We start from the raw sequence: 26,054 nt of genomic DNA, 5'->3' as shown, positions 1-26,054 counted from the left end.
TTTATCTTCATTTTGATCGATCGCCCTAACTAATCTTTAAACTAAATATAAAGCAATTAATAATGATACAAAAAAAAAAAAAAAAAAAGTTTATCTAATAACAAAATGGATCATCTGTGAGCCATCCTAAATGAAAATTACTGAATACACGAGGAATGAATGATCTCATGGCATTTCCCTTATCATCTCACTTTAGTACGTCTATCGTAGATCTTAGTCCTTTCACTAGAGGAGTTCTTAATGAATCATAGAATCATGAAGTAAATAAAGTATTTTAAAGACGGAACATAAGCAGACTTAAAGTAAAGTTTGGCTTAAACTTCTTACCATGCCATGTATGAACCTTTTAGGGTCCTCTTCTCTGATTATTGCATTTTGCAAAACTAGTTTATGTCCTTCAGAGATTGATGGTAGTATTTATAGTTTTTGTACAAGTAACATGCAAATTGTTGTCTCATATTCTTTAGGGAATAAAGAGGTAGAATTTAGAAAGGGAACCAATTCTCTATATAGGTCCAAAATGTTTTCTGTATACTTGCATTTTTAGAAAATTTTAGTTTTTTCTTAAATATTTATCTCTAGCTACTTAAAACAGCAATTAGAAGTAATTGCCCTAATGGGATTAACTATTGACACTGCTGAGGGACATTTGCTGAACTTGAAAGATGCTTAAACTGTTTCCTCTAATTTTCGCTTCATTCAGTTAGTTTCTGGTGATTTATTGTACCTCTTACTAGGGATCTTCCACAAAAGCGTACTTTGTTTGCTATAGAATTCCTGTAATATAAATGAAATGATTATTTAATTTTTCAAGCTGATGATATATAGTAAACACTTACGACCTAGAACCACATACATAGGTACAAATTTGGATTAAGTCAATTCTGACGGTTCTACTTTGTGATGATTTAGTGTCTGTAATTATTCAAGATACTTAAAACATTAAGTGGTGGCTCAATGGAGACCTACTAAAACTACAATTCTGTTGTGCTCGAGTTCGAACCCCGACGTAGGTGAAATTTCCCGCCGATGAAGCAATGCTGAAAGGTAGTTCCGTCGGGGATAATGGAAACGATAGTGGATGACGAATAATGGGATTAACTATTGACATGATTACTTACATGAGTCCTTACACCAAAATTGCATCGGGATACATTTTTTAAGGTATATTAGGTATATCACTCCATAAACGACTTAAATCCTATAAAATATGGACAGACGAAACCATTTTGTCAGTATAAAGATTTAATCAAATTGCCCGACCACTTTTAAGACTTACATGTTGGGGATTATAAGAGCTGAAAGGAGACATACCGTGTGTGTGCAGACATCTCGCTATCCCTTCCTGGATCCCATATTGATCTAAAATTGAATACTGCCAAGCAAGGATTTCGCTTGCAAGATATTACCTATTAACGACCGATCTTCAAAACCCATTACCTCATATATTCTCACAATGCATTGGCCCAGTTTATATGTTACTCTCTAAGCCATCTTTGGAGATCATCGAATTCGCGCACCATAACCTACATCAATGCAATTGTCTCGGTGAGTGACCTACTGACATTGGTTAGCGCCTCACATCCCTCATCCGCCCCATCAGCCCAACCCCCTTTAAGCTTGCATATCTTGTGTGTGTGTGTGTGTTTGTGTGGTTCAAGTCTATGCTAATTGCTAAATGCCAGTCACTAATTAAGCCCTGGCACAGAGACACAAGAAGGCCTCCGAAGAGCAACAAAGTTTTCTTCTCCCGGGTTTTGTGTTTTTTGTTTTTTTTTTTTGTTGCTGTTGTTTCCCAGACACGACCTCCGATGCGTGGCAGGCTTACCTACCAACTGGCAACTGAATGTGTTTTGTGTGTGGCATGAGATTACCTCCTATTGGAGGGCACCAGACTCAACTCCTGCGCCGCTGCTGCTCGTTAGAAGAAGAAGAAGACGACGTCGACAACGGCAAACGACGACGACGACGACGACGGCGACGATGATGATGATGATGACGGGGCAACAGTTTGAAACTTTCTGGCCAATGTGTTTCAACGTCTGCACATTTGCTGTGCGCCTAGTCGAAAATCCAACTAATTGCTTATTTTAACCCCTTCAAAAATACACACACACACACACACAGAGAGAAACACACACACAGACACACACAATGAGAACTGCTGAAACTCTCTGGCACTGGTCGTGTTTATTAATTAACAACACAAAAACCCCAAACCAACAAAAGGCTGACACACACACACACACACACACAACCATGAGAGAGAAAGAGAAAGAGAGAGAGAAGGAGAGAGAAGTGCTGTCTCCGGCATTCATTAGTGTTCATTAGTGAAACAAAATGCTCATTTACTTAACTACTCCCGGGCACCCATAACGAGCTGCTCACCCCCCACCCGCCCGCATCAACCACCATCACCATCATCTCTTTCTCTCCTCTGCCTCTCTTACACTACTCTTTCTCTCTTTCACTTTGCCTCCCCCACCTCCTACGACTACTACTACTTCTGCTACTCGTTGTCGTTGTTGCACTTATCGGCACTCGGCTAGTCACTCGCGGCTCGGCTCCTGTTCTTGTTGCTGTTGTTGTTGTTGTTGGACCAGAGCTCTCGTGTTGCCAATTAAAATTCCACTTATGCCAAGTTAACTCACTTGGCTCGTTAATTGTTGTGGTTTTTTAATTGGACCCTTTTTTTGCTCGAATTCAATTGAGCAACAACAACAAAAGCAACAACAACTACACCAATAGCAATCATAATGAATGGAAGAGAAGAGAGAGAGAGAGAGAGACAGAAAATGTGGGTGCTCCAACCAGCATTTAAAAACCCATACCAAACTACCAAACCTTTTCCTCCGCCCTTCCCTTGCCCCTCATTTGGCAGCGGTCTCTTGAGATGCCGAAAGCTCCTGTGCTCGCCCATTGACCAAGTTTTTTTTTCATATATATTTTGACTCCCCCTTTCCCTTCGACTGCATGGCATGTCCCATTGGATACGCTTGTCGTTGGGCATGCTTCAGGGTTGTCGAGTGACCGAAATAAAATGATCAACAAGCGCAATGCCAAATGCTAAGTTTCACATTCAATTAGATTTGATTTCATTATTAGAATTTTTTTATAGAAACATCTACTTCAATTTTTATTTCATAATCCATAACATTAGGTATAGATGCTTAATCTTCGATCTTCTTTTTAAAATATTTGAAACCATTTTTTTTTTAATTTTTAAATATAAAACAAGTTATAGCAAGTTTCGTTGGGAATAGGAATATATTGACATGATCCATAATAAACGGAAATCTATACAAATTTATCAAGTATCTTAAAAGATCGTTTACTCTATAAAGTTTCCAATATCTTAAGGATCCCAAGTCCTGAAATTGGTCACCAATATAAAGTATAAGGAGGGTACTGTACTTTTTTGTTATTAATTTATATATTTTAACATTGATGTGAGTATTTTTGTTAAAGGTTAAATGTAATTTGACTTTCTTCTAGATATTAACATAAGTTAATGTATGAAATGAATAATATTTAAGATTAAAGATAAATAAATTATCGCTTATTATGTTTTATAATAACCAAATAAAACTAATTATTCCCCTTTATTGCTAACTGATTAAATTACGCCAAAACAGATTCTTAACTCGACAACTCTAACGGGAGAAGCTTGCCTGATTCTGATTGCAGACTGACTGAGAGACTCACAAGCACACCCACACATTTACACACACACACACACACACACACTCACTGGCACTCACACACAAAAAGAGAACTTAAAACAAAAGCCCCAAACAAAAACCCCTAATTAAAATGCATTTTCATTTGCGACGTCAGCCACCCGAGCGACCGACAGACCGACCGAACGACCGACTGAGGCGTAGCATGCAAAGGGGGCAACTGAATTGTGTGCCATTATTCTTGTCGTTCATTAGCCAAGTCAAATGTTTCTGTGTGTGTGTGTGTGTGTGTGTGTGGGGGTAACTAAGTTGGATGGGGGACTTTGGCTTTAGCTCAGCTGACGCCGCTGTGCGTCACATGAACCGTTATGCCACGCATGTGGTTTACCCCCCAACTACTGCTACTGATTCGTCTCCTTCTCCCCTGTCTCACTCATTCTCTCTCTCCACCACTTCTGGCACAGTTTGAATGGCTGCGGGCATATTTAATTACAAAAGCTGCTAATTAGGAAACGTACACACCCACGTTGGTTAATTTGTTTGCAAACCAATTAACTCGGCGCATAGTATCAGGCGCACAGAAAACCACAGAAAGTCGACAGGGACAAGGCGGGCGGCAACTACGACGCAGCAGCAGCAGCAGCAGCAACAGCAAAAGAAACGCGTCAGCAGCAGCAGCAGAAGCAGAAAATGCTCGCTTGGCCATTGCTGCCAGAGTCCCTCATCAGTTCAATGCCAACTATGGGAAGAGGGGAAATGGTGAAGGGGGAGACACGGGAGACGAAGTATTTCAGTCGGAAGCCTTACATGAAAATGCAGAAAAGAACTTTCCAATCAGAAGCAAACTAAAAACTGTTAACGAACCCACAAACAACAAAAACCACACACACTAAGATCAAGGGGCAACAGTGGAGGCCGCTCCAGCAACGAGAGGGTAGAGAGAGAGAAATGTCTAATAAATAAAAACGAAAATTTTAATGAAAAAGTTTTTTTTTTTTCATTTTATTATTATATATATATATTTTTTTTTTTTTGGGTGCGGGAGTCTTTCACTTAATGAATGAGCAAGCAGAGGCCAACAAAAAGTTAGCACACAAAAGTTGCCATTTTGGCCCTTTGCCTTGTTTTGGGTGCGTGCTAATGAGTAATAAACGTTTGGCGTTCCTCTTAGTGGGGGTGGCCTGTAATAACCTAGACAAGCGTCAGACATGAATGTCAGGCGAACAGACCAAGCGAGCAACAATCTCTTTCACTTTTGGCCCAAAATGCTGATAAACCAGGAGAGGGGGGAGAGAGAGGCAGAGACGAATGTGTGTGTGTATGTTTGCGGAAGGGGAGGGGTAATGGCAGATGGCCTAGTGCTTAGTGGGTGGAAATGTGTCGGGTGGGGCGGGCAGGGCGAGAAGTATTCTCTCTTCTGTTCTGTTCTGTTCCGGCTTTGCTTTTGCGTTAATTAGTTTTGAGCTCTTTCATTATGCAAAGCCATGTGGGCAAAAGCATGGCAAAAGAAGATTGTGGATAGAATCAGCTGTTAATGGCCCACTGACGTATGTATGAATATGTGTATATAGGAAAAAGTGGCAGTGAGAGGAGCCGGTGGGGTGGACACTCTAATGAGTTTAGCAATTGTTCCAAAAACTGATTATTCCATTCAAGCGCCACTAATTGGAATCAAATTAAAAAGGCATTGTCATCCATTTTGTGGTCCATATATGGAACATATGGCCGACAGAATATGTGCCGGATTAACCATTAGCAAATATATTAACATCAGAGTGATATTAAAAGATTTTTGCTTACTATTTGTAACCTAAATACACACCTGAGACAAAAATAGGCAAATATTCTTGTCCCTCTCTTTGATTCGCCTTTAGGCAGAAATTGCATAAAAGCAAAGCGACTTTCGAGACTTGCGGCACCAGGAACCAGTTAAGAAGCAGAAAAACAGAAAAAAATGTCTTGTTCATTAAACATTGGAAACATTGAAAAAAATTTTCCCAAAAAGTCCAAGAATTTCGAAATTTAGTTTCCAACTAAAGACATCTGGCATTCCCCATAGCAAACATCAGTAAATATAAGATAATTTACGCCCCATAAAGTATGCAACATACAAAATTGTCTGCAGTCCACAACATTACCTAATTTTTCAAAAGAGAGAAAGTTTCTAACGATGCAAATAAAAAGTGGACATTTGCCCCCTAAACTAAGCAACGGACTTTAAAGAGGTTGCTCAAATATTTGAAAAGTTATTATACATTATCCTTTTTTTTAATAATTGACTTATAGTGAACCACCGAAATGAATACCAGTCTACATATAATTTTCAATCATTCCTAATTCCCCATTTTCAGGCTAATGAGTTTCGAAAAACTGTTAATATTTGCAATACGTTAGAGGTATCTATACATGTGTGTACTCATACAATATTTCCATTACCTTCATTGAAGGGGAAGAACTAGAAACAACAAAATGACCTTTAACCCCTTTGAAGATTACATTTTCTAGTCATGCTTCTAATATACAATTTACCTCCATGACATGGCACTGCAACTAAGGGTATTCCCTAGTCAATTGCCATTTACTTGTGTGTGACAACGAAAAATAATATTCTGCTGATAAGACAGAAATGAAAAACTGATTACAGTGGCATTGCATTTCCCACACACACACATATACTCTTTTGCCCTCATGCTTGTGTATGAAGAGCCGCCACCTCTGTCCAATTGCTGGTAGCCCGAAATAGCTTATCAGACAAAAGAGTTAACAGCCGCTACAAACAAACAAACTCAGAGACCCGAGACTCGAGAGCCATAATGTGCAGCAGGTAGTAGGGCATGGGCATAGCGTTCATTCCCCCCAGTTCTCACCCTCTCTCTATCCCTTTTCGACTCACGTTTAAGCGAAAAAAAAACACACACACACATACAAAAAACACATACTCCATCCAGTTGGGGCTTGTATTTTCGGTTATCGCCCGCATTTGTTGTTGTTGTCGTTGTTCTTATTTCATTTGGACCACTTGTGACCGCTTGCTGTGCGCCTGTTGCCCTGACAAATAATCGATCGTTGGTAATTTATTGATTTTTGATTGATTGTTCTCCCTCACACACACACATACCTCCTGCCTTCCGTCATGACACATTACAAACAGTCTAAAGCGAATGAATATCTTCTTTTGGGTTTTAACGGATTAGTTAGCTTTAATGATGCGGCTCTCAGAAGATCATAGTAGGTTATTCTGTTCTCTCTATATGTGTCAGTGGGGAAATTTGAATAAATTAACATTTTTGTAAAGCTAAAGCAATGGGCTAACAATTGTCGTTTGATAACGCTAGCCTTAACTTATCTGACCACAAAGCGTCAACGTGAAGGGGCAGTAAAAATGCTTTATGCACATAATTCTATTATTTCATTTATATATATTTATGTATAGTTTTTATTCATTTTTGAAATGTCTATAACGGAAAAAATAAAGAATGAAGTAAACATAACTTGGCTAAAACGTAAACACTTATGTAAAAATTGGAAGGTTTTAAGGGGCGGGGCTATTTGGGCATTACAAATTGTTTGTCAATTATTTTATTTTATATATTTAATAATCTTTTTTGTTTTGTTTTTTTCTTTTCTTTTTGTTTGTTGTTTTGTTTTTGTGACTTTTTACCAAAACTTATCTAAATATCTTAAATATCATAATTGATATATGTAATAGGTAAATATGTTTTTATTGTATTGTATATTATGTTTTCCACCAAAAAAAGTTAAACCCAACACCCGTAAAGTAGGCAACGCCTTCTTAAGTACACATCTCAGCCGTAAAGTATGCCACGGCCCTTGTCTCTAACCAATTCATTTACGACTACCCTTGCGAAGCAAATGATGTCCCACCGCCTGCGCTGCCGCCATTAAACGCATTTTTTCGACGCAGCGCGTGGACCAATTCTAGGATTCATAGAGCAAACGTTGATAATGCGGCAATACCTCATGCATGGGCACATGCAGGCTAAACTCCAGGGCCACCAAAACGGCGAATTCAGATGATATTAGCTCTTTGCGGTTCAAACGGAACACACTTTCCGTTTTCTCAATCAACGATTTCAATGCATCGCCTTTAACATCATTCATTTTGGCACTGAGCAGCAAACAGGCGCCGGCGCATAATTTGCGGTTGCTCTTATTAATCAAATTGGCCAAAATTAGTTTCTCAAAGTAAACATATGCCTGGGATATGGTAACCAAATCGATGCGTGTATCCAGTTTGTTAATCCGACGCATTTCCCGTTTGATACTGCAAGAATGTTAAGGAAAGTTAAAAGTTAGATTACATTCTGTACAAAAACTAAAACCAACAAACAAAAACTTACCTTCTTAGTTTGCTCAAGGTCAACTGAATTGTTGGGAATTTCTCACGAAATTTATCATTCAACTCCTTCTTCAAATCCGAGGGTCTAACATAATCAATGACCGAGGTCATATATGAGGTAAATGTGAGCAATGTACGGTGTTTGCCAGCTATTAGCTCCGGATCATCCAAAATGCTGGCCGAATATTGTTGACACTGCATGGCAAAGTATTAAAAAATTAGTTCCTATTTGCAATGATATTATTTTTTAAGTGAACTCACCCCTCTGGCATCTCCAGCTAATATAATGCTTTCCATATCCATATCCAATTTAAGATCTGGCGTTGGACTGGCCGCATTATTGCGATTGTTATTCTCATATGTGAAACACCTGTGAAATATTTTTATAAACCATTTAGTTGAATATTCAATTTATCTTTTCATTTTTTTTTCAAATACAACTTGAAACTCAAGAAAGTAAAGCTTGATAGAAAGCAAAGTTTTTAATTGTTGTTAGTTGAAGCGTTTGTTTTTTTTTTTTCTCTTTTTTGAATGTGTGTGCTCTATGTGAAGTGTTTTTGTGAAAATATGTTTTTTATGTTTAAGGATTAATTTGAGTTAGATTTACATTTCAGCTTTGGAAAATCATTTTATTCTAGATGAAATTGATATGACTTTGAGGAGGAGTTGGGTTGAAAATTTTCCATAGCTGATATGTAGGTATGAAAAAGAAACTTTTGTGGTTAGCTGCTGTTTCAAAAACATTTACCATTTGCCTTGACGTTTGGTTATGGTTTTTGTGCTGAAACGAAGTAGTGCAAAGCGTTAAATGATTAGCAATACAAGTTAATGGCACAAAATGTAAGTACAATTACAAATAATGTTGGAATTTTGTTCATTTTGGGGTTGGAATGGGATTTCTCTCTTTTGGGGTTCTAGGATTACTCTGTGTAGACAAAAAACCAATAATGAAAACAACTTAAACGCTGAAGTAAGCTTAAAATTAGGTAAATATTATATAAATTCTTGCAATAAGTGCTGAATTTTAATTAGACTTAAATGGACTCCATTTGGGCTTGTTCAGCAAACTGCAATTGATGCGTAATAAATTCTCATATTTCTTGCAACAATCAGCTTTAATTGTTAACAGCAAGGTGAAGCAAGTTATATGAATATCAAATTTCACATAAACATTATATGACTCTTGTCAATATAATCAAAAATAAATCTATTTTTGGACACTTTAAACTAAATTGTTCTTCTTCAATATGGTTAAAACGTGACTGATTGATCAAATTTTATTTGTAAAAGTCCTTAATCTGTTTAACAAAAACAGTTTTCCTTCAAGTAAAGTATTAACTAACAAATTCTATTTAGTTTTTATCCCAGATGGAATAACTACATACAGAACTCATAATTTGAGTTCTAATCTTTTGGTGAAAATTTGTAGAATTCTAACATATTTACAAGACATTTTGGGACCTCATCATTAATTCTTTTATAGTTCCCTGTCTAGATCTTCATCTTATTAACTCTTATGATAATGTTTAAGCTTTTTTGGGTTTGGTTAATTTAAACCTTTTGGTTAGATATGAAATAATTCTAACATATTTACAAGATATTTCGAGGCCTTAAAGGTTGCGGAATTCCTTCGTTACCCAACCAATTCTTCATCTTATAAGCTTTTAGGATTTGGTTAATTGGAATAATACACATACATATGTATGTATATGTTTGAATGCATATATGTATATATGATGAGAATATGACATGGAAATGTTTGAAATGTATGACATGAAGTAAAAATGATTTAAATGATTCGAATGTGTGTTTTGTACACCTAAAACTCTTTCTCTCTCTCTCTCTCTCTCTCTCTGTATATATACCTAATGGATCAGTGTGGTTTAATTTAAGGTCAAACCAACCTCGCTATGCCATGATTTTTAAGGGCTGCTGTACTGGTAATTTCTATTTGATTTTCAAAAATTGATGGATTTGTTGAGGCATTGCCATGCTTTTTGCGCTCCTTTTCATATTGTCGTGAGGGTATCAATAGATGGCCATAAGAAATGTCCTAGAAATAGAGAATAAGGAAGATGTAAGTTCAAGATTTCAAATAGAAACAATTTCAATGCTTTACCTGACCACTTTCGGCCTTTTGTATGCCCAGCAAATCGAAAGGATCAAAGGGGGCATCATTAATGGAACTCAAAGGACGTGAAGTTGATGGATTACGGCGACGACGATCCTCCTTGCGGAATTCAGCTCTGAAAGAAGAATAAAATTAATTTAGGATCAGTCTTAAAGATTTCAGTTTTAGTTCAATTTACCTTCCATTTTTACCCTTGTAATAGGGCAGAGCGGAAAAGATGAAAAATGGAACTTTCCTCGATACCAATACCATACGCTCATCCCGCTGACCATTTAGACCTTGAAGTGTTGTTGTTCCTCGACGACTATCGCTTATTTGCACCGATTTACTTAGGCTATTGCGAAAACTGCCACCAATGGGGGCCAAACTCTCGGTACTGCTATCATCTGTGATGTGACTAACGCTGGAACCACTCAATATATAGGCACGTTTGAGGTTTCCACCACCGACTAGAATGCTATTGGTGCTGATGCTGTTGGGATTCTGAGAGGAGCCCACAGATGCCACACCTGCACGCATTCCCGGTGCGGTATTCAAACGTGCCCGTCGCTCGGGCTGTAGATTTTTCTCACTTGCGGCCCCATTGCTAAAAGTGCTGCAATATCATAAACGCGAGACAGAGAGAGAGAAGTAAAGGAAATTGCGTTAGAATAATTTGTGGTATGTATATAGAAAATTAAAGGCCCCGAAAAAAGATCTTAGTATGATTAGGCGCTCAACAAAGTAAAACAAGTCGAACACAAAATAAAACCATAAACACTATAGCTTGGAGGACCTTGGAGGCAGTTTTTGTAGATTGATAAAAATACATCGCTTTATTTATAAATTCAGTGACATTGAACACACACACACACACACACAAACAGCCATGTGTTTGGGGTCTCTTTCACACTGCTGGTTGCATGTGGTTTCTTAAATTTTCACACCCCTCAGCGTATGATCGATATTTTCACAGGCAAACAGAAAAACTAAAAAATGCACACACACACACACACACACAGAAGGGCCAACTGACCTGCGATCGTGTGTTGTGGTTGTTTTTTTTTTTTTTTTTTTGGGAAGGGCAACGACTTCCTAATGCACTATGAACGCCTGGTTAAGTACCTTGAGATAATTGGTCTAGGTCGAGGTTACAAGCTAAAAACCATTAATTAGGCTAAACCCCTCTGGAAAAGTGACAAATTGTGGGGCGATGATGATAAAGGTGGCGCCAAGCCCTGTCATAACTCGTTAATTAGTTGGAGTATTCTAACAGGCGAACAGCAAGCCAAGGGAGGCAAAGAAAAATAAATGGAAAAGACCAAAAAAAAAAAAAAGACGCGCTATGCCATGAATCCAAAGGGCCCCAACATAACCTCGACGCATTGCGTTGTGTAACTTATTGACTCGCTAATGAGTGCGTGTCTATCTCTCTCCCGCTCTGTCACACTAGCTCAATGTTTCTCTCTCTCACTGATAAGCATACGGGGCCCTATGCTCTTCTCTTCTTCTATTAATAACGGCAGATTAGACAAGCGTGCGTGTGTCTATGCCAGAGAGAGAGAGGGCAAACATTAACTGCATATGCACCATATGGTTGAGATTATGTGTGTGTGTGTCTGTTGGTGTGTTTGTGCAGGTGCGTAAGAGTGTATGAGTGTGGCCATTTTTTGATAGTTTCCTTTTTTTTTTTTTTTTGTCTGATTGTTTGTGGAACTCTAACTGTCTACGGCTCTGCAGTGCTGGGCGCCTGGTCTTTGAACAAACAATATTTAAATTTTCAACAATCATTTATCATAATGATTCAACATATTTGTCTTTGTCGAGGGGAAAAACTATTTGTATAAGAGATCCATTTGAAATTCTAATGCTAAACAATTATCTCAAAGATCTGACAGATATTTGTGGACTTTGATAAAAAGTAATTTGACTTTAGAGTGAATGATCTAACATTTCTATTTTAACTAGCTCTTGATAATATGAATTTGTTATTTTTAATAAAGTGTTCATTTTATATGCCATACCATTAAAAGAAAATATATTCTAACTGGAATCAATCCTTTGAAGAGAATGCCATTGGATCTAAAAATGTCTTATATGGAAAAAGGTGTGCTATAAACTTACAATTTTCTCATTATAAAGTCTTGCAATGAAAAAAAAACGTGGAAACTGTCAATCTTTTTTAGAAACGTCGATTGACTTTAAAGAGGACTACCATCTAAAGAAGTCTTACATATATCAAAACTAAAGCCCTACATTGCTAGATCTTTCGCATAACAGGCTAAAATTTATCAACAGATTGCAATGCCTTAAATCAAAACGATCTTTTGTTTTAAGTTTTGCAGATTCGACGATCCAATGATAGGGAATCATCTATTTTAATGTCAAAACTCAAAACTATAAACCAATTTGTTAGATTTATGTACGCAGATGCAGATGGTATAAATCTGGTGAATGGAGTGGAAGAATAAAATATAGGTCTTCGCCTGATTGATTTCGAGAAAGAAGTCTCTCTTATATTTCTGCTCCATGAGCCATTTAACAGGAACAGAATAGAAGAGTCTTTAATATTTACAACATTTTAGTTAGCTTCGACATCTTTTCCAATACTATTTACCTCAGATGGTTTGAATACTTGAACAATTTACCGACTTTTCAGCTGATAATATAAGGAATAATTTTGTAATCACTGAAAATGGCCATATAAACATAATTAATTGAACTGTAAAAATGTTTAGAAAATCTTTTATTTTTGCTAAAACTTTTGAAAAACGACATGAAAGCGAAATCAAAAGATTGTATAAATATGTATATTCTCCTCGTATGATAATGTTCTTTTTCTCCCATCCTCTTTGCGCTTCTCTTGTGTTTTTATTCTTGAAATCAACCTTCAATTAAATGTAAATGTATGGCAACTTTTATTTAATTCTTTTTTTTTTTCTTTTGCTCATATAAACAATTTTATTTCTTTTTCGTTCGTTTGTTGTTGGCGATTTTCTGCTTTACCTTTTGTGCTGGTTATTTGTTTACAAGCAATTATTGTTTTTGTGTATTCCTAACCTGATTATGATGGTGTTTGGTATTACTTTTTTTTGCCTCTTTGCTTTTGGCCAGCTTAGACTGCTTTTGGCTAGCTGTCTTATCGGTTTTTTTTTTCCATATCGCTTTTTTTTTTTGCCTTTTCAAAATCAAATTGTGTTTGTATTTTTTTTTTTCTAGTTTGAGGATTTGATAATGTCGCACACGTACACTAGATTTGCGTCATCCAAAAAATATATATATTATAGGTACTCATGCAAGAAACTAACTCAAATTTGTTTGAGTGTCATAATGAGCGTATTTCTAGCGTTTCGCTGGCGTTTATCCGATGCCTTTGGAAGTCTTGCTTAAAAAAAAAAAACCTGAGCCAAGCCATAAAATAATCGGCTCACACTGGTTACCAAACGTGTTTTAAACCAAACAAAAAACAAATTATTTGCATATCCGAGATACTCTATAGTCATAAATAGGGTATATTAATAAATTTGGAAATGTAGAGAGCGAAAAAATTAATGGCATGATGAGTATTCTTATCTAGACCTAGTAGATGTTAGAAACATTCAATAATTTGACATTGTAAGAAAATATAGATGGCTTTGAAATCTTCACCTTGGCGCTTAGAATACTATTAGATCTTAATTTTGGAACCAGAGAGAGCTTAAGTTTTCAGTAAGAAACTTCCAAAAGATTTAGATTTTGAGTTAGAAACTTTACTTTCGAAATGTTGGACATAAATTTGCAGAGTAATCGAGCAAGAGACTTTTCGTGTCACAAATTAGACTTACATCTTGTCCTACGAGTAAATGTGAATAAAGTTAAAAAAAATTTGATAAAACTAAAGTCAGAAACTAAAAATTGGTTTAAATTATGAGTTAGAAATTTCAAGTAAGTTAAATTCTTCAGTTAAGAACTTCGAAAAGTTAGGTGACTTTTAGTATGAAAATTCCAAAAACCTAGTTTTAAAAACTTCAAATTGCAAGAAATTTTAGAATAGACTGATTGGAACTTCGATTCTCTATCTTAAGATTCTTTATCATAAGTTGTTTTATGTCAATTCACTAAGCTCCGACAAAATATTGGAGCATTTTAGAGTGGCAATTCGAAATACGTATCAATTAAACATTTAATTAGATATTGAAGAGGTTTCTTCAAATTTGATTAGATTAGAAGTTTGAGACTTAAAATTAGATGAGATTTTGAGTTAAAAAGTCAAAAGTTTTAAAATATAGACACTGAGATTGAAAGAAGTGCATTTCTAACGCTAGGTGGCGCTCTTTTCCCAAAAGTGAACACAGGCCTTTCAAATTGATAAGTTTCTTCCACTTAACGTAGAGTATTCAAAAATTGTTTGTTCATGCATTTCGGTTATTTATTATTATTGCCTTTTGTTTTGTTTAAACTTTTAACCAAAATTTGCTTTTAGATGGCCGTCCATAAGTTTGCACATCTGGCTACACGTGATTAAATTGAAATACTTATTTTTTCCGTATATTTTAGAGAGCTTGAAAATAGAATTTCTGTTTCATAAACAAGCTGATAACAAGTCTTAACAGGCAGACCTCATTATGATGATAATGACGTTAACAATGATAATGAAGTGAACGATGATGATGACAAAACAAAAGTCAACTTTGATAAAAAAGCACAAATTGACTCAGTTGATTTGATTGCCACACATCAGACTCAGACACAAAGGCACAATGGCAATTTACAGTGGGGGCAATTAAACATTTCATTTTTCATTTCATTTTAGTAAATTGTATGTACAATATTTTGCTTTCGTGTCTAGATGTGAAAATTATATACATTCATACATATGTACATACATATGTATGTATGTACATATATATTTATATATTTGCTTACACATTTAGTAGCTTATATTGTTGAATATGTGCACAAGAATAAGAAAAGGGAATGGAAAAAAACTCATATCAGGAGATCCCGCACAGTTGTGTTTGGCTTTGGGCTTGGGTATTACGGGACAGTGGAGAAAATTGTATAAACAACAATCCAATTGGTTTAGGTTTATATATATTACAGTAGTAGCCTACTTCTTTGTTCTTGGCCTAATTTCATTTCGTAGAATAATGTACGTAGTACATGTATTTGAAGCAAATCGCATTATTACACTTCCCCTTTAAAGTCTTTTAGCGTAACAATAGTAAAAATTCATGAATGAAATGGGAAAAAGTCATTCATCTAACATTTTACTATGCTCCAAAGTTTTGAGTTCACCTGAACTGATATCTTACATGAATTTCAATCGAACAATTGGCACGTTTTAGTGTTATGAATCGTGTTCAGATGAAAGGAAAGCGTGTTTTCTATCAAGGTGAAATAGGCATTAAAATTAGCTACAATTATTGTGATTAATGAGCAATTCCTCTTTCTAAAAATACTCTATATGAGGTTTTTGTATATTATTTTAAAATTCATGTGCATATAAACAATATTTTATGAGAGATGGCCAAGTTGTTAAAGTTAATATACCATATAGTTGAATATATATAGTTAAGATAGGTCAGAATATCTATAGATATTTCAATAACGAAAAATTAAGCAATTAACACCCTTTTTATAAATCGAAATGAAGGTAACCTTTAATATCTAAATCCTTATAAACCAATTGAAATGTTTCTGATTGTCTGAAAAGCGTTGCAATTGGATCCTTAAGATATACTACAAAACATCAAGAGACAGATTAGACAACATATTTTTTCTTTCTGCATATAATTATTCCGTCCAAAAGCTCTTTAATTTAATATAGATATTTCTATTTTCAATCCGATGAGTAGGATATTTTATCTATTAGACTGCTAAAATGGTGATATCAATGCAATAGCCTTAAAATGGAATGGCTTTAACGATTGATATTTATACCAAGATCCTAAACTGTCTGTCTTTATGCTTTATTGCACAAATACATATGTACATATGTATATGATATATGTATTTCCTCCTTTCATCAGAAACATTTGCAAAACTTGTTTGAAGACGATCCTCTGGATCTAAAAAATATATTATTTTTATGGGCGCATAAAGGATCTTATATCAACCCAAAAACGTCGACAAAAATCAAGATAATCCTATGTATTATATTGTAGTGATTGCTATTATTAATAGCTATAGACTATAGTCTTTAACCCCTACATATTTTTCTTAAATAATAAAGCTTCCCTAAGAAGATCAAAAACGGTTCAGTAAAAAAGTTTGAAAGAAATGCCTTTTCAAGAGCTCATCGTATGATTTTATTTTCCTCTTAAGCTAGTAAAATTTCCATTAACATTTTCCAAAAATTAACTCTGCCCTAATAACAGCTTACAGGAAGTCTAAGATCATTCGAAAATATGAAACTTTGTTTCTTAGAGATATTAAGTTAAAGGAAATGTAATTTAGAAACTCAATTGAATCCGATTAATGTCTCTTATTACCCCACTTAGAGTTTCCCCTGACATATTCTGAAAGAATTCTCTTGGCATCATCATCATAGTCAGCAGCAGCAGATGTCATTCTATTAAGTACTACAAAGTGTTTCAAATTTACCCACAAAGCTTCAATTACATATTAAGTTATTGTTTTTGTGTTATTTCCGTTCTACAATTCGCATAAACATAAACAAGAAATTCATTCAGCATTCCAGTAGGAATAAAAACCAAAACAAAACAAAACAAAGTTTGTTGCTAATAAAAATATTTTGTAATGCGAAACTCTCTCAACTTCCTGTGGGAATATGCTGCGTATGCCAAAACTCGGCCTCTGCCATGAGATAATCATGATGATCATAATTGAGGATGATGAGATTGAAGCCGGGAATAACCAAAACAAACTACTTATGTCCAGTTCTTGTTGTTTTGAAATTTGATCTTGTTCTCACTTTATTTCTTTTTTTATGGTGGAGTTTTGAATGAAGCGCAAAAATATAAACAACTCTGCATTCTCACTCTTTCGCTCTCTCTCTCTCTCTCTCTCCAACTCTCTATCTCCTTCCCAGTTTTCATTCATGCAAAAATTGCGTCATGCGTTTAATAATTTGATTTAATGCCTCGTTAGCCAGCTGGAACACTGGAACTTGGAGTGGAATGGGAAGAAGGAAGGCTTGTACCACCGATGGCTTCATTCAAGGACAACCGGCTAAAGCTTCCTTTTGCCTTCGCCTTGTGTCCATGTTCAAGGTCAATGTCAATGGCGCGTCAGAGAAACCTGTACACGCAGCTTTTAAAAAAGCCTTAACCCACCCCCCCCAACACTCTTCCTCCTTGTCATATGTACATATGTTCATCCTGGCCCACAAACTGAGTTAACCTTGAAGCAACGTAACAACAACGTAATAAGAACCAGTTTGGTTGCCTTTTTTCATAAGATAGAAAATTCTTAAAAAAAGAAAATAAATAAAGGGTTGCAATGGCAAAGAGAAAAAAAATGTGTGTCACTAGTGCAATTTTTGCAACCCTTTGCGAAAGAATTGTCTCTAAAGCCCTAAGTAAAGTCTAATACCATCTTAGATAACAACTCGATATTAGCTATGTACATACATATGTACATATAGAAATATATGTACTTTGATATGACCAGTCATTCAGTCATTTCAGCCTCTGTTTATGTGTATATATCTTTATGGCCCACGATAAGAGTCGTGGTAGAAGTTGCTTGGTTGCCCTTACTTCGCTTTGGCTCTCTTTTTGTGTTTTGTTGTGTTTTTTGAAAGCGGTTCAAAGTGGATCCAAGCGCTTTTCGGTATGGAGCTTTTTGTTTTTTTGTTTTGTTTCATACGAAAGCAAAATGGAAGACTAAAGCAAAACAGAAATGGGGAAAACAAGACACAAAAAAAAAATAACAAAACACAAATCAAACAAAGATCAAGTTTAGTTGGAGGAACGAAGGGGCGGCTTGGGAGTTTTGAGGAATGTAAATAACTTTAAGCTAAAAACTGCAAATTCTACATTTTCTATTTATATGTACATATGCACATATGTGTGTATTTGTATATTTCTCCAACACTCAATGCATGACTAATTACTTAAGAAATTGACACAAAGACTATTGTCGTTTAGTCGACAGCTAAGTTTTGATAAAGACCAAGTAAAGTTGAAAATGCGATTTGAGGTCACAAAAATTTACATATTTTAATAATGAAATAAATTGGCAAACGATTAGTTTTATCTCTGTAAAAAAGTACGTAAACAAGAGAAATATATATTTAAGGGGAGATATTTATTTGAATTAATGGAATTGAGAATTACCTCACTTCGGTGAGTGAAATAAAAAAAGTGAGCTTTCATTATCTTAATATATATAGAATATAAAACTTTTCGATCTTTTCAACAAACAGGATCTCACAGGAATATAATCAAACATTTATAACTCGATTAAGCTATACGCCTATGAAAGAATTGATTGACTAATGTGATTTGTCTTAACTTAATTTCCAACGTTCAAATGCTTTAAACTGTTCAAATAAAATTAAACCTCTTAAAGACGTTTCAATCCTTTTTCTAACTCCAATTTCTAAGCTTTAAATATGAAGTACTAACTCTAAAAAAGAAATAGACCCTTTATATATTTATATCACATAAAAAGGAAAGATATATTAGTCTCGTTTCAGTCAAAAGTTTTTCGATTAGAGAATAAATAAATACAACTTAATGGTTATAACCAGATTTCGAAAAGTTACCAATCATATTTGGTCCCAATTTAAATTTTAACTAGTTACACCTTCTAACACTTAAGAGTGCCTAATTTTGATATTATAGCTTCTTTAGCCTTCTGACGTTCAGTCGTTAAAAATAATTTTTCTCTAACAAACACATTCCTGAAATAATTCTCCAAATTCATTATCTGATTTTTTGATCCGAGACAAAATCAAAGAATTCAGAGACTTTTCCTTAAATAGATAATGTCTCTACTCTATAAATGCATGTTTAAAACAAAATCGTATCAAGGCATTGAAAAATATGCAAACAATTCATGATAAAATATCTAATTGTAAGAGCAAACGCATTCTTCGAACTAATTTAAGAAATCGAAGACTTTGCAAATTTGATGACTATCAAGAAATCAGTTCCCAATAGAAGCTCAAAGAACTTTATCAATGCCTTCAATTAATGGGAACAAACCATAATTATTCACTCATATATCATTTCTCAGTATCTTCAATAACCGAAGATCAAGTCAATTCCAATAATTTGCTTGTTTATTTTACTGATCATGTCATCATGATCTCTATTCATTTCTTGCAGTAAATTTATTTTGCAAACAATAGAAATCAGATAAGATATAGCTAATATATATAGTCGTAGATTACTCCAGTCATTGTTCTAAAGATAATACATCTCCTACTTATAAAAAAATAAGAACATCAAGCCTACTAATCTTATCTGGCCCATGTCAAACCAAATGTATAAGGCCATTCAAAATGATGATAAGAAAATATTTATAAACTTCCTTTATAGTAAATTGAAATTAAATTACTATAGAACAAAAAAGAAAACTATGTACATATATACGATGTGTGACATTTTATTAACAAATGTTCCCGTCGTCGAATCGATGAAAAGCCAATTGGATTTATGCCAAAATTTAATCAGATTTTTGGCAAACAATTGCAAAAATGCATCTAAATAAATTAAATTGAGCCCTTTTAGCATAAACATTAATTAAAGAGGAAGGATGGAGGAGCTGGCAATGGGAGAGGGAGAAGTAAATAAATAAAACTGCCCTTTTATGAGTCCAACGACTTGGAAATGCTCTTTAATACAGAGGAGTGAATTAGGCTCGGTTAAAGCAAAGATAAATAATGGGAAAAGTTATAAATTTTTAATTTTAATGTCATTAACTTTATCTAGCAGCGATTTATGAATGGGAAATTCTATAATACAGATCCTAAGAAAGTGTCAAACCTTAGATTAAGAAACCAGAGCGAACAGTTCAGATTGAACATCTGGTTTAGAAGAGAGATATGCTAATCAAAGAGTGTTAATAAAGCAAAATTAAATGTATTTGAGGTTATGATAATCATAAATGCAAATAAAGGTAATTTTGGCCTTTATTTGAGGTTATGGCAAACCATCTTCTTTTCAAACTTTGACTTTTGATATTTCAAATGCCGTTAAGTGAACTAAATGTTCTTTTACTTGTTAAATTTTATTAAATTATAAAGAATATTAGTATAAAATTTTATCAAAAATGTAGTCAGACTAAAATGAAATAAATAATTTTAATAACTTTTAGAATACATGAATTTTGATGTTTTTGATAATAAATAATATTTACCATGAGGTATTACATGAAAGTAAATGAAATAAATAATAAATTAACCAAAAATAGTAATACATTTTTGAAAAGTTCTTGTTCAATATGACGAATCGTGAATAGTCTATACCAAATTAAAGTTTATATAAGAAAATAGCCTCAAAGTTTAACTGAAAATATCTTTTATACAATGAAATGTAAAAGTCCGACTTAAATGGAATGTGGGAAGAGAACATAATACCCTAAATAAGGTTGGTCATGACACTTTTTAGTTGCCTATAGAAACTTGCATCAATGACTGAATAATCAATTCAAATGAGAATGAAAAATCCTGTGAAATATTTGCCAACACTTTAAAAATCTTAATATAGCCATTTGCTTTTTATGTGCAGTATGCAGGGTATTGACACATGCCAAGCTCTCAGCAGAGCGCGAATATACATATACATATGTACATACATACATACGAAACAAGGTCAGTTTGCCAAAGCGCAACGAGTGGGCAAGTTGCATTGTAATAACAAAAAACCGAGCAAGAGCAAGAGTTCAATGTAACCATTGGCATTGTTGGTGAGAGCTTTTTGTTTTATTTTGGTGCTCCTTGAGGCAAGCTTTCATTATTACAACAAGCGGAAATAGTGAGAGCAAAAAGGATTCGCCGAAACTTTTAATGACACATCAAAATTGTTGCGTGCGAATATTTAACGCTGTGTTTTTTTGATGACTATTTTTAAGATGATTTAACGTTGACAAGCGTTTAAAGTGCGTGACTAGGGGGAGCCGAACTAAATGTAATTGCTGCAAAAATACACAAAAGCTTCAATCGTCAAAACCAACACCCTATCTGAGACCGCCTCCCTCGATTCTTCTCTCAACACATAGCTCACATGCAATTGTTGTCTTGTTTAAACAAATTTGAACGGCACGCTTTTTAATTTAATGTTAATTGAATGAACACACGTTGACAGGCGAATAGGAGGAGAAGTAAAAGGGGGGAGGGGCACTACTATCATTGTCATCATCATCATCACATAAGCCTAAATTTAACAGCGTGCGAAATGTCAAAAACCTTTACAAAAAGAAAAAACAGCTGTTTTAGTCAGTTTGCTTTTGTCTCAATTGATTCTAAATTTAAAAATAAGGTTTTCGAGAAACAAATTAGTTGTCAGGTGTCAATTGACTTTATGCGGAAATTGCCCACACAAACGGGGGAAAAAGAATTTTTCAAAGAATTTATATTTGCCTATTTTGACGTCAGTTGTCAATCAAATGGCCCCACATTGAGCCCCCTTACATCAGAATATACATCAGAATATATGTAAATTGGAATACAAATGGAATGAGTAAGGCATAGAAAATAATTGGGATAGGTAAGAATCATGAAAAGTATATATCAAATCGATGACATAAAAACAAAGAAATCCCCTTAAATAAATTTGATTCTGCTCTCTAGGTAAAAGTATTTTAGTATTGGTATTACCATCTCTTTGAATGGGAATAAGAATGAGAAATGCAGGAAAAATAATTGGGATAGATAGGAATTATAAGTAAATTTAAAAAATGCGTGCCAAATAAATCCCCTCTTATAAGTAGCAATGATTTTCGACTCCAGAATACATAGAACCGAATATGTAGGGAACTTTGCCCACTAAAGTATACAATTAAAGCTCGGTTTTTTAAACGAATGAAGAAATTTTGGTATAAAGACTCGAAAAGAATTATTGCATATTTTAAGGGACAGGGATTCACTGTTTCTTAAGATAAGATATTTTCGTATAGAAATTCTTAATTTATTTATATATTCTTGATATAAAACTTACCGTTCCCTTAGGGGTAATAGCTTAGCTGCACCGCCAGTGCCCAAATTGGACATTTTGAGCGGTATTTTTATGCTATCCGAATCGCTGCCACTTTCGGCACCCGATCCACCGCTGCCGCCTGCTGTGGAAGGGCGTTGCGGTTGCTGCTGCTGATGCTTGCCCCTATTGATGCTCATACCATTATTGCCACTGCCCGATGTGGGTCGCTTTATGTTGCGTCTCTCAACCGGCTGCATCTGGCTGATGACACCGCCGGCTGGCATTAGCACATTCATCAGGTATTGACCCATATTTTCAGTTTCACTAAAATGCTCATCACCATCACTGGCGGCAGCAGCCTGAGAGCCAGAGATTTCATCGTCCAATCCAAAGGTGCCACAGATTGTGGAGCCAGTGGATCCGCTGCCTCCCATATGGATATCGGCATTGCATAGCAATATTGATGCGGCTCCATTCGGTTGTTGGTGTTGTTGCTGCTGCTGCTGCTGTTTCTGGTGATGATTTTGCTTTTGCTGCTGCTGCTGCTGCTGCGGCCTTCGTTGTTGATGATGTTGTTGATAATGCTGATGATAGCCACCGGCTCCCAATCCTGTGTTACTTTGTCCCAACGTTTGCGCTGCGTTATTGGGATGCTTATGCTGCTGCGTGCCGCAGATGATGCTGCTACCGAATGTTGCGCCAAATTTTGTATCCCTGTGTGTGCCATCTAATGAGATATTCGATAGAAACGAGATCGCAGCCAATCTGCGCCTGTGTCTCGTCTTGTTAAGCGAACTTGCCATTAGGCACTTAGCCGTCAAAAAATAATTCGAATTAAAACTGAATGGAATGATCTAAAACTGTTATATATATAAATATATAGTCGTATATAAAAGAGATGGAGGGTCACTCTTTCTCTTTCTCTCTCACTCTTTCTCTGGGATATATGTGTCTTCCTTGTTTTTATTGCACTTTTTCCGTTTAATTTTTCTACCTGATTGCACTTTTAATTTATTTGAACTATTTTAATTAACCCCACACAATAAGAAAATTTACAAAACACGCAATTTATTTACGATTTATGGATTGTCTTCTGATAGATTTTGACACCTTTTTTTTTTGTGTTATTTAGCATATTTTGTTCTTTTTGGGTTAATTAAACTTTTTAGTCTCTAAATTCACTGAGGAATTATTAAACAAAATACTTGAACGCGACATGTTGAATAAAATTTAGAATCTATTTTTTTTATTTGTAAAAAATTGATATTTTTAGGCTTTGCTGCTGCTCCTTTTGGTTAACGCTGCAAATAGAAGAAGAGGAGAATCAATAAAGAAAAGTTTTGTGAAAAGCTTTTTAACACCACACACACACACACACACATGCACACACTTAGTGGGAGTAAGGGTAGTCCCACATTTTCCAAGCACTTTCTACTGTGCGAGATTGATTGAGAAAGTATTACACTAATTAAATTGTTAGTTGACTTTATTTATTAATTATTGAAACTTAAACTTGATGAAAAGTAAATGAAAATGTAAAAAACTTGTTTTCTAGTTCTAAAAAGTTGATATAGATTGAAAAAATAATTTAACTTTTTGGTAAATAAATTTTTTAATAAATATTTATAAGTAAGCCAAAGTTTAAAAACTAATTTCCGAAATTGAAATTGGGATTTTCTTGTTTATTAAGATTAAATATAACTCAAATTCTTAAAGCACTTCACAAAAGTCAACACTGCAAGTTATTACTAATTTTTTGTTACATTTTTTAGTAATAATTTAAATTTTAATTAATTTTATCTCACACTAACATTAAAGATCACCGGATAAGAACAAGCCGCACGACCGATCGCTAGAACGCCCGCGCAGCAATTGCCTTGCAATCTGCAAACGGAGCTTCTTTTATATGCTCAGTGCAGGTGGTGAGAGAGTGAAAGTGCAGGAGCTGCTCTCCCACTCATTCGCTGCTCTCTCGTTGTGCTACTGCCGATCTTTACGCTGCTTCTTCTTCTTTCGCGATCTTTTTCTTTCCTTTTATTGACGATCTCTGATTTTAAATTGAAATTATAGTTTTTAATGGCCACAATTAATTGGTTAATTGCTGAATCTTCAATATTATCAACAGTTTCGAATTAACACAGGATAATTAGTACAGACTAATTTTAATTATTTTTTTTCGAAACAATCCTATGTTAACTATGAAATCCTCTCAAGAACTAAGGCCTGAGAAGTAAGTGTAATTTTAATGAATGTATCAAAAGTTTTCTCGCTAAATTTCATTCAAAGGGTTGTTTTCCAATATCTCAAATATGCAACTAGAAATTTCTGGAGTTTTCGTTTAACAAACAATGGATTAGAGTTTCTCCATTCAGTGAGTTCTGGAGAACACACTTGCGGGAAATTCCAGTAATTTAAGCCAACTGCCATATCCGGATATTATTATGACTAGATACGTAGGTTGAATTCAATATCTTGAAAATAGGAAATAAACCAAAGTAATTCGATATTTTTATAAACATGGATTTTAGATATTGTTACAACTAGACAATGAAATTACAGAACACTAACTTTACTTTTAGATATGACAGTAAATTGTTTACTAATTGGTAACTAGAAACGGTCTTGAGGACTATTAGATTAATGTATCAATGCTCTCGTTGATTCTGACATTTCAGTATAATACATCGACGAATATTATTACTCTTTTTATTTTTTGCAAGTTTCTTTTGGGTCATAAACCCATGTACCTTGCCTTGAAGGGTATTTAAATGAATAAATCCCTGCAAAAAGAAAGCTTTGCAGCTTGAGTGCTGCAGAAAGCTTGAAGGTAAATGCTATAATGATGATGATGGCCAACGAGCAGCTCAGAAAAAGCTGCAACGGCCTGGCAAGTTCCTTGTTTTGGGGCTTAGTATGTCAGGTACCGGCAGGCCCCTTTTTTACACCCACCCAACTACCACTAATTTTTCTTTCTCTCTCTCTGCAAGTTGTTTATTACTTTGTTCTTCTAAGCCGAAAATTTCCGCTTTTTGACTATGTAAATTTGTGAATGGAAAATTTTGTCGAAAACCGAAAGAAACAGCTGATTTAATCTTAGAGGGTGGAAAGGCAAAAGGAACAACAACAACAAAGCTAATTGGATATTTTGTGGACCAATTGGAATGCCGCACGTGAGAAGGCAAACACAAAAAAAAATCAATGCACGGGGGAAACAAGTGCGAAAATATTTTTGTATTATGACACACACCCACGCATACTCAAACACGTACATACATACGCACACACACACACACACACATAGGAAAGAAGATCCGTAAGACTGATTAATTTCTCTTACCAAAATGATTCGCGGTTTCTTTTATTTCGTTTTTTTCTTGGCTATTTTATTTTAAAAATGTTTCAAACGCGTCATTTTCTGCTAATTTTAGAATATAATTTTTTTAACTTTGATTTTCGTGGTTTTTTTCTTTTTTTTTTAGATTATTGTTGCTGCCAAGTGGCCTGCTCTCCGCCTCCTTCTATTACTCCTCTTGCTCTGCTGTTCACTTCGTTCACTCACCCTCTCACTCTATTTCGCTCTTTGACAAAAGCAAAAGACATCAACTTTATTTGATTATGCAAAAGAAAAGTGCTTGACAACTATTTGGCAATATATATTTTTTTTTCGTAATAATATTTCCTTTTTTAGTTTAAATTATTTCACGAAGAAAATCTTCACAGTACCGCTCAGTAAGAAAACAAAAACAACACTAATCGATAAATCGATGTCAGCCCACATACTTCGATGTCGATATATATCGATAAATATTTAGCTT

The 26,054-nt window shown here is 34.9% G+C and overlaps 1 protein-coding gene and 1 long non-coding RNA gene across 4 annotated transcripts; both read right to left on the bottom strand.

The window, feature by feature from the left end:
• Positions 1-636: 636 nt before the first annotated feature.
• Positions 637-1,976, bottom strand: LOC137577390 (uncharacterized). Its single transcript, XR_011032407.1, has 4 exons — positions 1,280-1,976; positions 1,122-1,201; positions 840-915; positions 637-777 (listed from the first exon to the last, which is right to left on the bottom strand). It is a non-coding gene; the product is annotated as an uncharacterized lncRNA (long non-coding RNA).
• A 5,103-nt stretch (positions 1,977-7,079) lies between these two features.
• Positions 7,080-25,977, bottom strand: LOC137576952 (CDK5 and ABL1 enzyme substrate 2). Of its 3 annotated transcripts, none has more exons than XM_068290298.1 (9): positions 25,577-25,977; positions 22,261-23,540; positions 10,350-10,766; positions 10,160-10,286; positions 9,945-10,093; positions 8,789-8,821; positions 8,302-8,410; positions 8,042-8,235; positions 7,080-7,965 (listed from the first exon to the last, which is right to left on the bottom strand). In XM_068290298.1, exons 2-9 carry the CDS (start codon positions 23,040-23,042, stop codon positions 7,620-7,622), a joined length of 2,157 nt encoding a protein of 718 aa, XP_068146399.1. In that variant the 5' UTR covers positions 23,043-23,540; positions 25,577-25,977; the 3' UTR covers positions 7,080-7,619. The 3 variants fall into 3 exon arrangements, with proteins under 3 accessions (XP_068146399.1, XP_068146400.1, XP_068146401.1); XM_068290299.1 differs by having other exon boundaries at positions 25,799-25,977; XM_068290300.1 differs by lacking the exon at positions 8,789-8,821.
• Positions 25,978-26,054: the final 77 nt, after the last annotated feature.

Source organism: Drosophila tropicalis, unplaced genomic scaffold (assembly GCF_018151085.1).
Source record: "Drosophila tropicalis isolate 14030-0801.00 unplaced genomic scaffold, ASM1815108v1 contig_593, whole genome shotgun sequence".
Classification (NCBI taxonomy): Eukaryota; Metazoa; Arthropoda; class Insecta; order Diptera; family Drosophilidae; genus Drosophila; species Drosophila tropicalis.
Note: the sequence above shows the minus strand (reverse complement) of the source record. Positions and strands in the feature narration are given on the sequence as shown.

Coding starts and splice junctions, on each gene's coding strand:
- LOC137576952 (XM_068290298.1), bottom strand. CDS start 23,042: ATGGCAAGTTCGCTTAACAAGACGAGACACAGGCGCAGATTGGCTGCG. Junction 8,822..9,944: donor AAAAATCATGGCATAGCGAG/GTTGGTTTGACC, acceptor ACTTCGTTTCAG/CACAAAAACCATAACCAAAC. Junction 7,966..8,041: donor ACCTTGAGCAAACTAAGAAG/GTAAGTTTTTGT, acceptor ACATTCTTGCAG/TATCAAACGGGAAATGCGTC.